At 44.4% G+C, this 15,557-nt stretch overlaps 1 protein-coding gene across 1 annotated transcript; it reads left to right on the top strand.

The window, feature by feature from the left end:
• The first annotated feature begins 712 nt into the window (after positions 1 to 712).
• On the top strand, positions 713 to 12,543 carry ROPN1 (rhophilin associated tail protein 1). Its single transcript, XM_028091331.2, has 5 exons — positions 713 to 828; positions 4,676 to 4,793; positions 6,096 to 6,257; positions 11,820 to 11,995; positions 12,477 to 12,543. The coding sequence occupies exons 1-5, from the start codon at positions 713 to 715 to the stop codon at positions 12,541 to 12,543; spliced, it is 639 nt and encodes a 212-aa protein (XP_027947132.1).
• The last annotated feature ends 3,014 nt before the right edge of the window (positions 12,544 to 15,557 follow it).

Below are 15,557 nucleotides of genomic sequence, written 5' to 3'. Positions count from 1 at the left end.
TTATCTAGTCTCTTTTTTTCTACTAACAGCAGACAAAACCTTTTAATCTGCTGTTTGTATACCATCTATGGATTTTTATGTTTTCTTTCAATTTGTCCTGGAACTTTTCGAGTGAAATGTACAAGTTTTCTCTTTTACAATTAAAAAAGATAAAAACATGCAGTTGTAAGGAGAGATATTCACCAAACGGCTGTTTAATGATCATTTTTATTTGGAAATAACCTAATATCAAATAATAGAGGATTCAGAGTAAATTTTGCTACAACTTACTCTGCCATAAGAAGTGTGTGCGTGTGTGTGTGTAACATGGAAGATATTCATGACCCCGTTTCTATTTATACAAACACATATATATTTACACTGAAAAAATTCTGGAAGGAGACATCCAATATTTGGGGGTGACATCATTAGGGAATATTTTTACTTACTTCTTGCTGATCTCTACTTTTTAAATGAAGAAGTACTGTGTGGTTTTTATATAAAGGGCATAATTATTTACAAGAACAGAAAGCAACGATTAGTAACCCATTTTCTAACTTTGGAATTGTGTTAACAATAGAATGCGTACACCTTGTGAGGTAGTGAACTGCCCGGTATGGAGAGTGTCAGAGGCTGGGTGGCCTCCGGTCCAGGATTCCTGTCGTTTTATGATTCAGAGATTCCCAATTTATTTATTTATTTATCTTTCCCCTGCCATTAGGTGGACCAATCAATGCCTCAGACAGATAAGCGAATATGCATCCCCCCGGAGCTGCCGGAATTGCTGAAGCAATTCACCAAGGCCGCCATTCGGACCCAGCCGCAGGATCTCATCCAGTGGGCTGCGGAGTACGTACCCCTCACTTCAGCCCCAGGTTCCCGTTGGAGGTGGAGGCGGAGCGTGGAGGAGGGGAGGTCCTCGCGAAAACCGAGGAGGTTGTCATGGCTGCAGCCTGGGAGTCGGGACTGATGAGCATCGGCTTTGTTGTATTCAGCTCTCGAATTGCTTTGGTGCTTTAAAATCCATACATAAATACATCACACTGGGTGAGGGTGGGTAAGGGTGGGTGAGGGTGGGTGAGGGTGGGTCGCCCGCCCCGAAGCGACCCAGACTGAGTGATAGGACGCCAGAGCAATCGGCCGAGTGTCCTGGGGCGCTCAGCAGGAGTTAGAGTCCCACAACCCGGCGGCACACGCGCCTGGTGCGGTCCCTGCACCCCCTCCCCGGTCCCGGCGGAGAGAAGCGCTGGGAGCCCCTCGGCAGCCCCGCCTGCCTTCCCTGGTCCGAACCGGGGCCTGGTCTCCGGTCTCACCACTAGAGGGCAGCAGCGCGCCTCGGGGAGGGGGCGCCGAGGCCGCAGGCTGGCCGGTGCGCTCTCAGTCCCAGCGGGCTCACCTCTGCGGTTGCGCCTTTTTGGGACATCTTCCTCCACTGCCGATCAAGCTCATTCTTGCCCCAACCAGAGACGTTCTGTAGCTTGTCTTTGGGCAAATTGTTTAGTGTTTGTTTGAACTCATTTGCTCCCTCAACATGTAGATGTTCACGCGGTGCACACTGCACCCTGGAGAAAGAGATGAGGCAACACTGAGTGCTGAGGGCAGGAGAAGCGCGGGCCGGGCTGCAAACACTGTGCCTCAAACTCAGGTGCCCCTTTTCAGGAGCGACCTCCAGAGGCTGTTCGGTGAACGAGCTTACCCAGCGAGAGCTCGCTGCTGGCCCGGCATGAAACAGCTTTTTGCACGGAAAGCCTCGCAGCTCTGAAATTGCTTCTTAGGCACACATGCCCGATTGAAACCGGGGATCTGGGGCTTGAGGCAGCAGTTGGGAACTAGCCATACCTCTCGGATCATTTCAGGCCAGTTTTACTGCTTAATGATGACCTCCTTAGTAGCTTTCAGCAGGAGAAGGGGAGTCAGAGATGCAGTTGAGCCTAGCTGGTGGGCTGGAGGAAGGGAGAATGTCCTCAGCATGAGGTGTATTGAGGATGAAGCTTTTACAGATGGAAGGAAAATAAGCCAGTGGTGCTCGTAAAAAGGGACATAATGGGGTTGCTTTGCTAGTAATGAACACTGTTTAGTTTTCCATTCTAAATTTTATATATTATCTCCAAGACTGCACTTCGGCATCAGAAGACTAATTTCTTTTGGCATACTCACACAGACTTTGTTTTACACTACACAATAGTTTAACCCCCCATTTTATTATGCTGCTGTTTTATAACAAGGAAAATGACATTTCTTGCAATTGTCCCTGACATTTATGGGAGAAAACGTTCCACTGTTGTAGCCTGCTTGCTCCCATTTTGTATCATGTGCTATAAATTTTTTAGGTATTCGCGAAGAATCAGTTTGTAGTTTAACTACAATGAAAAAGGAGAGCATGACCTGAGAGCACTCTCCATCTTTTCAGACATGAAAAGCATTTATCAGATGGTTTTATGAGACTCACAAGCCTTTTAGCACTTTAGAAACGCCACAAAGTATTTCCAAGACAAAATACGTGCTTAATTCATCACAAGCAAGAATTTCCCTGCATATGTGCTGTCCATGAAGAGATCACCTCCCAGACATCAGCAGGACATAAACTTGTCTTGCGGTATGTGTGACCACAAGGTTTTGTAACATCTGTGAATAACCATGGAATTGTTCATTGCAAATGAAGCTAAATAACGCACAGAGGGCTAAATCCATGACTTCGACCTCATTTCCGCATTCTCTCACCAACTTGGCTGAAAAGTCCAAAGACATTGCTGCTGAGTATCACTCTCTATTGGGGCAGTCACTTCTGTCAAATGATGTGCTGTATTTCTGTCCCTCCTGTTTATGCCACTCAAGTTTCTATAGCCCACCCCTGTTGTCACCCTGAACCCACACCTACCCCAACCCAGATCTGTCTGTGGAAATTGCGCACGCGCATGATAAAACGTATCCAGACTGTGTTTCTTCTGCCCTCCCTGCCGCTGGCCTCCAAGGGGTGCCTGGAAAGCGTTGTTTTGGTCCTTGTAGCTTTAGTTCTGCATTGCTCTGTGGCACAGAGACAGGCAGTGGTTTATCCCCATTATCGTATGGTTTGACCCCAATATGGGCTTCTACAAAATTCCCTCTGTTATTCTTTTTATACTACCTGGATCTGGAGAAAAATGATGAAAAAAAATGCATTCATGAAAATTAAAGCAGAGAGGGGCAGAGCATGTGATCCTGGGACTGTTAATAACAAGGCTTTTGACGGAGACAAACCCTTCCAGATAGCATTGGTGACCCATGTGTCAACTCCTATGTCCATTCCCTGCTACAGGCAGCCCTTTTTATCTTTTTTAAAAAAGATTTATTTATTTGAGAGGGGGGTGGGGGAAAGGGCAGAGGGAGAGGATATCCAAGCAGACTCCTGCCGACCGAGGAGCCCAACACAGGGCTCAATCCCAAGAGCCATGAGATCAGGACTTGAGCAGAATCCAAGAGTCTGATGCTTAACCAGTGGAGCCCCAGGCGCCCCAGCCCTTTTCAACTATTACCAATTCTGAAACAAGACTCGGTATTTTTTCCATGTTGCACCCAGAGTCCACTCCACGAAATGTCAGTGAGCAGACAGATTTTATTAAAATTTTTCAGGAAAGATAGAATTTTACTTCACACACCCCGCATAAGATCGTTTCAACCCTTCCGTGGCTTGTCTTCTCACCAGAGCCTCCCTCAGTGTCCGGCCAACCTTCTCTCTCTTCCCCCTTGAAGCCCAAGCCTCATGACCTCCAGCTAGAAACCTTTCCTGGCTCACCCCAAGAGCACCTCCCCCTCCTCCCCTTTCTTGTACAAGTCACTTTAGTGCTCTTCCAAATTTTTTCCAAGATTGCATATTACATATTACCAAGATTACATATTACCCACTATCTAGATTACCCACTACCAAGATTACATATTACATATTACTCACTACCTAATAACCAACTTTAAGCATGTCAATAGCCAAGTTACTGAAAATAAAGATTTTATGTTTGAAAAATAGTTCCTCTAGGTACCAGGATTCTTCTTCCATAAAGGAGAGTGGGGGATTTAAAATAACAATGATAGTTTTCTAACTCCTATTTTATATATATATAATCATATAATATATAATCTATGTATATGTATATGTACATATATGTATGTACATATTATATATTATATAATGATATGTATTTTATATAATAGATTTGAAAGGAGAAACACAAATTACTGCTATATTTATGTATTATATATGTATTATGTGCATATATATTATGTCATATGTATTATCTTCTATATAATGTATAATACATATATATTCTATATCTCCTATTGTATATATGTATATGTGTGTGTGTACACACACGCGCGTGTATATAAAACACTTAGGGGTGGCGGTGGCTGGGAAAAAAATCCCAGACTCAATATGCTTCAGGGAATTCCATACCAAAATTTGTATTGATTATTCCTCATCCTTAGAGACAAACAAATCTTTTTACTCCCTAAGTGTTCTTTATACCTTGAGTGGCAGGTAACACATTCAAACTTTTCCTGTACATAAATGAACTAAACAAAGTGTCTGGTATATAGAAGCTCCTAACAAATGTTCTTTCCTCCATCCCCGTCCCTCAAGAAAAAGGGGAGGGGGTTCTCAAAGCAGCCAGAGGCCACTGGAGTGTAGGATGTTCTCCCCACTCCCTAACTTTTTTTCTTGTAGTTATTTTGGGGCTTTGTCCCGTGGAGAGATTCCTCCAGTGAGAGAGTGGTCTGAGCGAGTGGCTTTGTCTAACTGGGCAGAGCTTACACCTGAGCTATTGAAGATCCTGCATTCTCGGGTAAGGGCTATACCACAGCATCAAGGGGGAGGTTGGGGCAATGCCGAGGCCAGGTGGCTACAGACAAAAGCCCACCACATCCCCTGGCCAGCTAGCTGGCCACTCGGTATCATAAAATCCACTAAACCATGCATTGAAAGCAAATCTTCTCTTGGAGAAATAGGAATGATACTGAAATAGGCTATAAGCTGAGTCATTAGTGGGGTCATCCCAGATTTCCCTGAAGCTGGCAGAATGTCCAGGGGATCAATTCAATACTAATCCATTCTCCCCAGAAAAGCACAGATCTACACTCCCTTGACCATGTCTCCCTTGTTGATCAAGACCATAATATGATGCCAATCACAGTTTGGAGAGGGGCGTAATTTAGTTCCCCAGTTAAAGCAGGTGCAGATATAGCCTAGCTTTTAGGGAAACTCCTGGCTCTCTTCCCTGCCACATCACTCTGGGAGCTTTCCAGGGAATGGATGAGGAAGGTCTGACTTGAGAAAGCTGTAGTTTGGCCAGTTCCCAGGAAGTATGGTTTAGCTGACCACCATACTCTGCTTTAAAAACCAGGACAGAGAGCTTTGGGGTGTTTGAGGACTGATAGCCAACTACCTTGCTCCCAGAGGCTTGGCATTTCACTAGAATCAGAGGGCCAGGGATGGTGTATGCTTCATTGGGGTACCTGTAGCCTTACCACATTATTGGCCAACAACTGGCCATCTGTTCCCTTTCTCCTCTTAACCACCAAGCACCTTATGCAACAGATATGGCAGAGACCTGACATACCTGGGACCAAGCAATATTAGCATCCAGACCACAGATCCTATATTATTCTTGGCAAAGCATGAGGGGTGCATGTGAAATTTAGTGCAAAGAACTCCATAGAACCTAGAAGCAAGAGACTTAACATCTAGTTCTAATTTCACCACTGATTAGGGGTGTCAGACAAGTCCTCTGCCCCTTGGTTACATTTTCAGGTTGTCCTATCTACTTTATAGAGCAACCTAGGGATAAAACAGTGACGATAAAAGCAGCAGAAAAAAAATTAAAATTTAATATAAAGATATCATTTCCCTATAATTTTGACATCTAGAATTAAAATGATTGAATTATACCTCAGCGTGCTTAACACTACACTGAATATTTCTCTACCCTTGCAGAGAGAACCACCAGAGTCCTCCCCCAATCCCACCTCCACCCTCAGACCCCTTGCTGTGTGCTGGGTCAATGCAGGCCTTGCTGGGCAGTGTCTCTTGGGGCATTCTCTCATTCTGTCCCTCCCTCTCTGTCTGTCGTCTGTCCCCTGGCCTGCAGGTTGCTGGCAGACTGATTATCCATGCAGATGAGCTGGCCCAGATGTGGAAGGTGCTGAGTCTCCCAACAGATCTGTTTAATAGTGTGATGAATGTGGGCCGCTTCACGGAGGAGATTGAGTGGCTGAAGTTTTTAGCTCTTGCTTGCAGTTCTCTTGGAGTTGTAAGTGAACTTTACTGCTTTTTGTTCCTTATGGGAAAAGCTCTGTCTGGGCCTGTAAGAGTAGTACCTCTGTACACACAGTCCATCTCCTGGGCTGAGGACGAGCATGCCTGTCTTGTCTACTTCCCTTCCTCTCTGAATTAGGTCATTCCTCTGCTCCTCAGCCAGAAGCAGCGGGGAGGAGGAGAGAGGGGAAAACTGTCATCAGACCCTGGGGAGAATTTACTAGAATGTGGCTTCTGGATTATTTATGAATTTCAATCATTGCCCTCAGATTTATTTCCATCACCACTCCACTCATATTCCTAAAGACAACCAAGAGCCAGAGGCAGGAGATTTGCTTATACTTGGGTTCCAGACACCTAGAAGGTATACCAACAGAGCCTTTAAAAAAGAGGGGCAGCCTTACAGAAAACTACTATTTGAGAAGCATAATTGGATACAAAAATCAGAGATGAGAGAGCAGGAGAGGAGAAATGAGGCTATTTCCAGACTTACAGTTACGACACCATCACGGCTGTAGGATGCTCACATAAATTCATGCCTTTTCTAAATTTGACTTGATTTACAATTGGAAAAGGAATGTTTCTGTTTTAAAGGAAAAGATACTGCACCCAGTTCATATATATATTTAAAAGCTTTAGGTATCATCTTACATATGGACTCACTCTTACTAAGCACCATTATAATAGATTAAATGAAAATGAATCAGAAACATGGCTTTTTAAAAATCCTGGAATATGTGCAAGTTTGAAAGTTAATGAGAAAATTATTGCCTCTGCCAAAAGCAAATGGTACACAAAGATAGTTTGAATCCGTCAACAAATCTAAACACCATCTTATTCTTTCTTCTTGAATACACGTGGGATGCATATCTGACATTTTTGTTTCTGACAAAAGTTTTGAGAAATATTACCTAGTGCAACTTTTCCTATGGGCTTCCCCTGCAACTTTCATTATAATCATTTCTTTAGAGACAAGGAGAGGAGAGGCCATTCATGGTTTTTTGTCTCCATTGTCCTGTAGAGTAATATGATGTAATGAATAAATTGCTCTCCTCCAAAGAGGAGAGGAAAATGCAGCCTGGGCAGATGTTTTGTCTGTCAGCACTATCACACTTCTGTGGAAATAGCCCCAAAGATTGGGGGAAGTCCAGGAGGAGAAATTAAAATTGGACACATTTTATTGAATTCTCATAGGGTCACAAGTTTACTCACACTACACGCAGAGATGGCTGGGGTGGGGAGGCGGGAACGTACTTTATCTGTAGTTAACTCTGACCTTCCTGATTGATCTACCCTACCCACAGAGGGCTGAGTAGGAAAATAAGTAGATTCAGTTCAATCTAGGAATTTTAGTCTGATGCAGTACCGGAAACAGCTTTGAGGTAAATGCCCAGTCTCTCAGAGTTTTCCACACGACTCCACTCTTCAAGATGGCAGTGGAGTGTGTAAAGAGGGAAATGGTGACTCCAGGACTGCAGAGCCACCAAGCAAAGGGTTTCCCACATCTCTTGGTCCTTGGAAATCCATGGGAATAAATATTGTCTGTGTGGTTCCAGCTGCTTGCAGCCTAAGTCCTGGGTCTCTTCTGTCTCACAGCATGGTGTCCACGCCCCACCCCCGCCCCGGCTGCCGGCTCATCGCCATTCTGGCAGGTTCTGAGGGCCTCTCTGAACCCTTTCCGGTTGCCCTCATCTGCTCCCTTGCTCCAGTGGTCTCCTGCACAGACCCTCACCACCTTGTGAGATGTGTGAGTCCTCTCCTTGTCCACATACCTCACAGTAACAAAAAGTGACTGCGGAATACTAAATTCCACTCCTCCCTCTGCTGAGCTCACAGGGCAGCTGCTAGGTTTACTTTGGTATGTCTGCCTCCCCCACTGGGGAGGGGAAACCATGAGGTGAATTGCATCTTTCTACCTCCCTTCCAAAACGAGGAGGTTGGATTAGATGTTTCATAAAGTTCTTTCATCTCTAACATTCTGTGATTCTATTCTGTCTTCTCTACTTCCACTGTCTGCTTTAGATAACAGTGAGGTCCTGAGGTGTCTGACTGTGCCCCTCATCATCTTGACATCATAGAACACCTAGAGGTGAAGTCAGCCTGAAGGGCTAGTCTGTAAATAGAGGATGCCCTGTGAATCCAGGAACCAGGCCCATTATACCCATCTGTTTCATGTTAGACTATTGCTGGGAACTTCAATGTGTAGGTATGAGGCTGTCAACATCTGGTGGAGGCTTTGCAGTCTAGTTAAACCACATATCCTCAGAGCGCCTGGGTGCCTCAGTCGGTTAAGCATCTGTCTTCGGCTCGGGTCGTGGTCCCAGGGTCCTGGGATCGAGCCCTGCATTGGGCTCCCTGCTCCGCGGGAAGCCTGCTTCTCCCTCTCCCACTGCCCCTGCTTGTGTTCCTTCTCTAGCTCTGTCAAATAAATAAAATCTTAAAAAAAAAAAGAAAAAAAATCTTTTAAAAACCCCATATATCCTTAGAGGCAAGCTCAGGAATTTTTCCTTCCTTTGCCAATTCACCAGCCAGCCATGATCTCCGTGCCATTTAGAAAAACCAGTTCCCTCCTTTCGTCAAATGGCAGGGACTTTCTTGAGCTCTCCCAGTTTACACCCAGGATTCAAAAGACTGTGGCATGCAGACCTGGATTCCTCTTCCCTCTCAGCACTCCTTCCTCTAGACTAGCCTGTATCCCTTCCTAGTTCCTCTGGGACTGATTATAGAAAAGGGAGATTGTGTTCACTGGAAGGAAGGACATGTTTTGTTAGCAAACAATTCACTTTCTGAGCCTTTCGCCTCTGGGTTTGTGAGTCTCAGAAGATGCTTACAGGCTCTCTTTATCAAGTGGATCCCCATCTGACCAAAAAGTCTTGTGCAACAAAATGCAGATCCTTGTTTACTTTAGAGTTATTTAAGTTTTCCAAAAAGCTCTAGTCCAGAGAATCCTTTATCCATTCACCCATGTATAAAATATTTTAAAATATTTTACAATTTTATGAGGACAATAGAACTTAAAGGTTTGTGTTTGAATGATTAACAAAAGGTACTGTTTAGAGTAGAAAGCATCTTTGTAGGGCTGTCGGAACAAAGTAACCCAAACTGGATGGCTTAAACACAAGAAATTTATTTTCTCACAGTCCTGGAGGCTGGAAGTCTGAGATTAAGGTGTCTGAGGCCATTGCCCTTGGCTTGTAAATGGCCATTGTCTCCTTGTTTCTGTCTTTTTTTTTTTTTTAAGAATTATTTATTTATTTGAGAAAGAGTGTGAGTGAGTGCGGGGAGGGGTAGAGGGAGAGAGAGAGAAAAACTTGAGCAGACTTCTTGCTGAGCTCTGAACTCAACAGGGGGCTTGAGCAGAAGACCCTGAGATCATGATCTGAGCAGAAACCAGGAGTCAGACACTTAACCAACTGAGCCACCCAGGGGCCCCTCCCCGTTTCTTCACATGGCTGTCCCTCTGGGGACATATGTATCTGGTATCTCTATGTCCTAATTTCCTCTTCTTACAAGGACAGCAGTCTTATTGGCTTAGGGCCCACTCTAATGACTTAAACTTAATTACCTCTTCAATGGCCCTATCTCCAAATATAATCACATTCTGAGGTACTGGGGCTAGGGCTTCGGCATATGAATTTTGGGTGAACACAGTTCAGCCCTGAACAGCACCCCAATCTGGATGAGCCTGCAGGAAGAGAACAGCAGAGCAAAGGCAGTAGGGGATTTTGTTAAGAAAGGGAGCGGAGAGGATGAGCTATGAGTGGAGATGACAGAGTTCATTGCACACATGAGTGCAGATCTCCCCAAACCTCCTGTCATGCTGACTCCACGTCACACTCGTGCCCCTCCATCTCACCGGCAGCCTCTGGGGCGCCTGCCGCTCACCCTCCTCCTGGAAGCGCCCAGCACACGGGCACAGTGCTACACAGCAGTTTACACGTGAGGACTCCCAAGGGCAGGCGAGGGTCAATGAAAGGGGCCCGCTGCAAGCCCCAAATCGCTTTGACATACTGCGGTTCACCATTTTAAAATTCACGTACACTGAGGATTCCATCTCATAAAGTAGCAATGTTTATCAGTGTAAAGAAACAAAATTTGAATATTAAATCAAGTAAAGTTAATAATTAATGCAAACAATGTTTAAATCATTTGCCATCGGGTAAAACCATCTCTCTAGGAAGATGGCCAAGTTGATTCAGCGTCTTCATATACCTGCTGATACATCCCCACTTACAGCCCTGGGTAACACACACCAGTTAAAGAAGCATCCTGTAGACACCCACTCTGTTCAGGGGGAGGAAGGGAACAGAAGAGCCCACTGCAACTGCAGAGGAAGAACAATGCTGGTCAGCCTTCCGCCAGCTGCCTTTTCCCTCCCCCAGGCACACCCAGCTCACCCCTCAGGACTCGTTTTTCACTGATCCCTGGAAGGTGTTTAAGGATAATCTGCACATCATCTGTTTTGGTCAGCTACCCTGGTAGACATGCTGACCTATGTTTGCTAATTCAGAACTAAACAATCCTGTCTTCAAATCACTTCTTTCCTTTACCCCCGTCATTTCACAACTCGTTCACTTGTGAAATGTATATAAAGAATAGGTTTGCATGAAAGACACAAGTGAGTAACACCTAATTCTGAACATGATCTTTTAATGTTGAAGTTTCGTTGTAAGGAGGACTTGCTCCTGTACCATAAACCTTCTGGCATCCATAGTCTTCTAGTTCTTCCCCAGCAACAACCAGGTGAATGTTACGTCATATAAAATACTAGGTGTTCTGATTATATGGAGCTACATGTTTCAGAAGAACTGGTTTTAATGTTCAGCATCACTTTTCCTGTAGCTGGGATTCCTGCTTCCCAGGGACTGACCCTTCTCCTCCCTCCTTCCCCTACTGTGGCATTGCTCCAAGCACCACGGAGCATATGAGCTATACTAGTTACCTCAACTCTTCAGAGGTAAGATTGGAGAGCAATAAAAAATAAAAAGAAGAAATAATTTTAATTTTTTAGAATGTAAAATCAAATTCTCCTTTAGCGAGGTCATTCTGATGAAAGTAATAAATATCTTAAAGTATTCAGCAATTCATAAACTTAATTCCTTGAGAGTATCCCTCCAACAAAGAGAGGAAAGGAAAAAAAGAGAGACACCCAGTACATCAATATTTTTTAGATGGAATTAAATGATGTTTGGGTGTCAAAAATTCAAGCTTTCCAGAATATTACATCATTCCCACTTCATTTTATGAGAGCAATATTTTTTTGTTTTCTTTCTTGTACCTAAACTGATCTTAGTGGGGGCGCCTGGGTGGCTCAGTCTGTTAAGCCTCTGCCTTCCGCTCAGGTCATGATCTCGGGGTCCTGGGATCGAGCCCCACCTGTGCCCCCTGCTCAGAAGGGAGTCTGCTTCTCCCTCTCCCTCTGCCCCCACCCCCACTCCTGCGTGTGGGCACGCACGCTCTCTCTCTTTCTCTCAGATAAATAAATAAAATCTTTAAAAGGATCTTAGGAATTTAGTTTGGAATAGTGACCTTCTCATTTTATCTTATAACTTTATAGACCATTGCCAAAACTCTGAAGATAGTGTGTGAAGTGTTATCATCTGACCATGACAGTGGACCTCCCCGGATCCCATTTAGCACCTTTCAGTTTCTCTACACATATATTGCTGAGGTGGATGGGGAAATCTCTGCCTCACATGTCAGTCGAATGCTGAACTACATTGAACAGGAAGTGTAAGTAAAATGTTACCCATCAGAGGGGAAAGAATACGGGGAAAACAAACCTAGCAGGCCATGATACAGTGAGGTTACTACATTATACTGCTCTGGGGACAGAAAAGTGTTGTGAAGAACAAGAACTAAGGACCCGAGAGAGAAGGGGAAAGGGCAGGGAAGAACGGTGTAGGACAGTGATGAGTTGGAAACGCTACTTCTCAGGCTGCCACCTGAAAATACCCAGTCACAAACTCAGGGGCCGGACCCACGCATCTATCTGCGTCTTAGCAAGCTCTTCAGGTGACTGACTCACGCTCAGGTTCACCTAGTAGGGGAGGAGTGGAGGAGGAGAAGCAGGCTGCCAAGAGGCCAGAGAAAAAGAAAGTCATGAGGGCAGGAGCCACACAGAATTCATCTGAAGTAAGAGAGTTAATATACTGTCTTTTTAAAGATTGATTGTTCAACGAACTAACCCCAGATATGTATTTTTCCCAAACAGAATTGGTCCTGATGGTTTAATCAAAGTCAATGACTTTACCCAAAACCCCAGGGTTCGGCTGGAGTAAAAACACAGTTTTGGCCATTTTAAAGGACGATAACAGAGATGATTGTGCTTCAGAATGACTGAACCCCACGCACCATCTAATGTCAATTTTCTTGTACAACAGGTCCACACTAATAAACAATTAGGCAAACATATGAACTCAGAAATGTGTGGAATTAAGGTGTAAAATTGTTGGAACAAAACAAGTACATTAACAGAAGATGCATATCCTTCCCACATGGACACTGAGCAAAAGTGGCTAACCAAGCATGGATAGAAAATGTGTCTCAAGTCAAAGCCAGGCTGTCAGATTTTCATAGGTAGCATGTTAACCAGACACAGTTTTGATGTTTTGTGATTATGAAGCACAGAGAAGTATCTTCTACATAGTCAATCCACATTTTTACCAGTTTAGTTCTCCATTTGTTGGTATGATGCTAGTCACTCACTCACTCACGCACTCGCTCACTAATATTTGTTGAGTTTAGCTATATACGAGGAATAGGATGCCAGATAAAACACAGGACACCCAGTTAAGTTTGAATTTTGGATAAGCAAATAGCTTTTTGGTATTGTTTTTGTTTTCATGCTAAACCTGGCAACCCCAGCTAGGAACTATGCTGGCTTCTGGGCATATACAAATAAATCATATCTGAATTCTGCCCTCAACGAGCTCACTGTCTAACATGAAGACAAGACATGAGCTCAAATCACTTTTTTTTTTTTTTTGAGAGAGCACACACAGGGGGTTGGGGGCAGAGGGAGAGGGAGAGACAGAATCTTAAGCAGGCTCCATGCCTAGCATAGAGCCTGACCCAGGGCTCAACTTCACGACCCTGAGATCATGACCTGAGCTTGCCCCTAACTAATGTAGCCACCGAGGCGCCCCTGAACTCAAATCATTTTAATGCAAATCTCTCTGAGAGGTACCCATAACGTGTTACAGAGATCAGTATTAAAGTGGCAATGTCAGCAGATTTTTCTGACACCATATACAGATGTAATGGGACCCTCTTGGGAATTGCCGTGCATGAGCTGAAGACCCCTGACAAGGTCACTGAAAGATTTTTCTTTCTTCCAGGAAGCAGATGAGATGAACAGGCTGTGGGGTTATTGTTCTTAAGGCCAAGCGTGCCAAGGTTGCTGGATTCCTTCTCTCTATAATGCTCTTTTTTCTTGAAAGCTGTTTTTGTATAAGAATCATGTTATGGTGCTTTTTCCTTTATACATATCTTCCTTCTGAATTGGGGAGAAATTAATCTGTTAGTGTCTAACTCAGTAAAAGAATATTGTGAAGGGACGCCACCACAGGTCCTTTAATTTGGCCTAGAGTGAAGTACTAAAAAGAGCTGAAACACATTCTACCCACCCCAGTCATCCGGTTACACCCGCAGGGGTTGGGCAACAACCAATTCCCCCTGCTGTCTACCATCTTAGCCAATGCAGCCTATCATTTATATCCTCACTCGGGCACCTTCAGCTGTTGGAAAAGGCTGCAGCCCTCCAGGCAAATCCTGGCACTGGAATTAATTGGGGCTAGAGAATGAGAGAAATCCTTCAACCTGCCCCGGTCTCTTGGTTTCTCTCTCACTGTGATCAAGAATTCCAATATGATCTTGCCTGGGAGTGGGGAGTGAAGGGCCGTGGCACAGAGGGAACAACCCCCATTTGAAAGGTCCTAAAACAACAAGTTAAGGTCATAAACGTAATAGAAGCAGAAGGGGCCTTTGTATGTTTGAGAAAACAGATTGAAACTAGAAACCAAACCTCAGTAGCCCTGAGCATAATCTCTCAAGAGTGAGGCTAATGCAACCACAGTCATCAAAGTGAATAGTGGACCCAGATACGAAGTCACTGATGGCGCTGTGGCCACCAGTTGAAACTCAGCATAACTGGGAGTGCCACCTGTTCATCTTCTAACGTACCACGTGATGTCCACCATTTTCCTCTCCTGCCCTGGCTCACTGTGGCAACGCTTCCTCTAAGCCACTGAGACTAATGAGCCCCAGATGCTCATTAGAGACAGCCCCTATAGCACATCTGCCAAATTAGCCTACCTCAGAGGTCATCCCAAAGGTGAAGATCAGCTTTGGCCTCAACCTGCGCCATGCTATATTCACAGTATTATAAAGACGGTATAAATGATCATCACCAACATGTATTAAGCACCTACTATGTGCAGTCCCTATGCACACAGTTTTACATACATTGTCTAAATTTTCTTTACAACCTGACCTTGTAAACTCAATCTTATTCTACCCATTTTGTAGATGAAGAAACAGCCTTAGAGAAATTAAGTTGTTCACTGCCGCTGGTGAGAAGGAGTTTGACTCTAGGTCTGTCTGACTCCAAGCTTGGGCTGCCTTGGTTGCTCAATGCCCTTTTTAGTAGTTTCTTCCCAGAAACAGCCTCTGAGATAAGGATTTAAGTGCAAGTAGTTTATTTAGGAGGCAATCCCAGGAAGAGTGGAAAGGGAGTAGGAAAAAGTAATATAATGATGGAAAGAAAGCCAATAGACCATGTGTTATCAAGCCACTAATCCCTAAAGTGCAGTTATGCTGGAGGACTCCAGGAGACAGGGTAGAACACACCTAAGAATTGTCCCAACCTGAGGGATGAGGAAGCTCTTCATCATCGGCTACGGCTGCTTCCTCACCAATTTCCTGTCTGTCATTGACTAAGGATTGTTTCCAGAGGCATTGACTTACTGGCATTTCCAGCTTGACTGGCTTAAGGCCTGAGATTTCTCCTTTTGCTGCAGAAAAAATGCTCTCAGGTAGAAAGTCATGGATGTTTACAAGAAGCAGCCTTTGAAGGCATTTGCATGGGGTACCACCAACATCTGCTACAATGCCTTACAGAGAGTTTAATAAAACAAAAGTTTAGCATTTTCATCACAGTTGTTTCTTTCCTTGGGTCAGGCACAAGTCAGTAGGGGCTGCAGGGCAATAAGTAACCAACACCATGTGTGTTCAAATCACACTTGACCCTCAAACCTGGCACATTGTCCCAAACCAACAGTTTCTTCCTTATGAT

Source organism: Eumetopias jubatus, unplaced genomic scaffold (assembly GCF_037043125.1).
Source record: "Eumetopias jubatus isolate StellerSeaLion01/CBP00866 unplaced genomic scaffold, mEumJub1_p1.0 scaffold_1, whole genome shotgun sequence".
In the NCBI taxonomy this organism is placed as follows: domain Eukaryota; kingdom Metazoa; phylum Chordata; class Mammalia; order Carnivora; family Otariidae; genus Eumetopias; species Eumetopias jubatus.
Note: the sequence above shows the minus strand (reverse complement) of the source record. Positions and strands in the feature narration are given on the sequence as shown.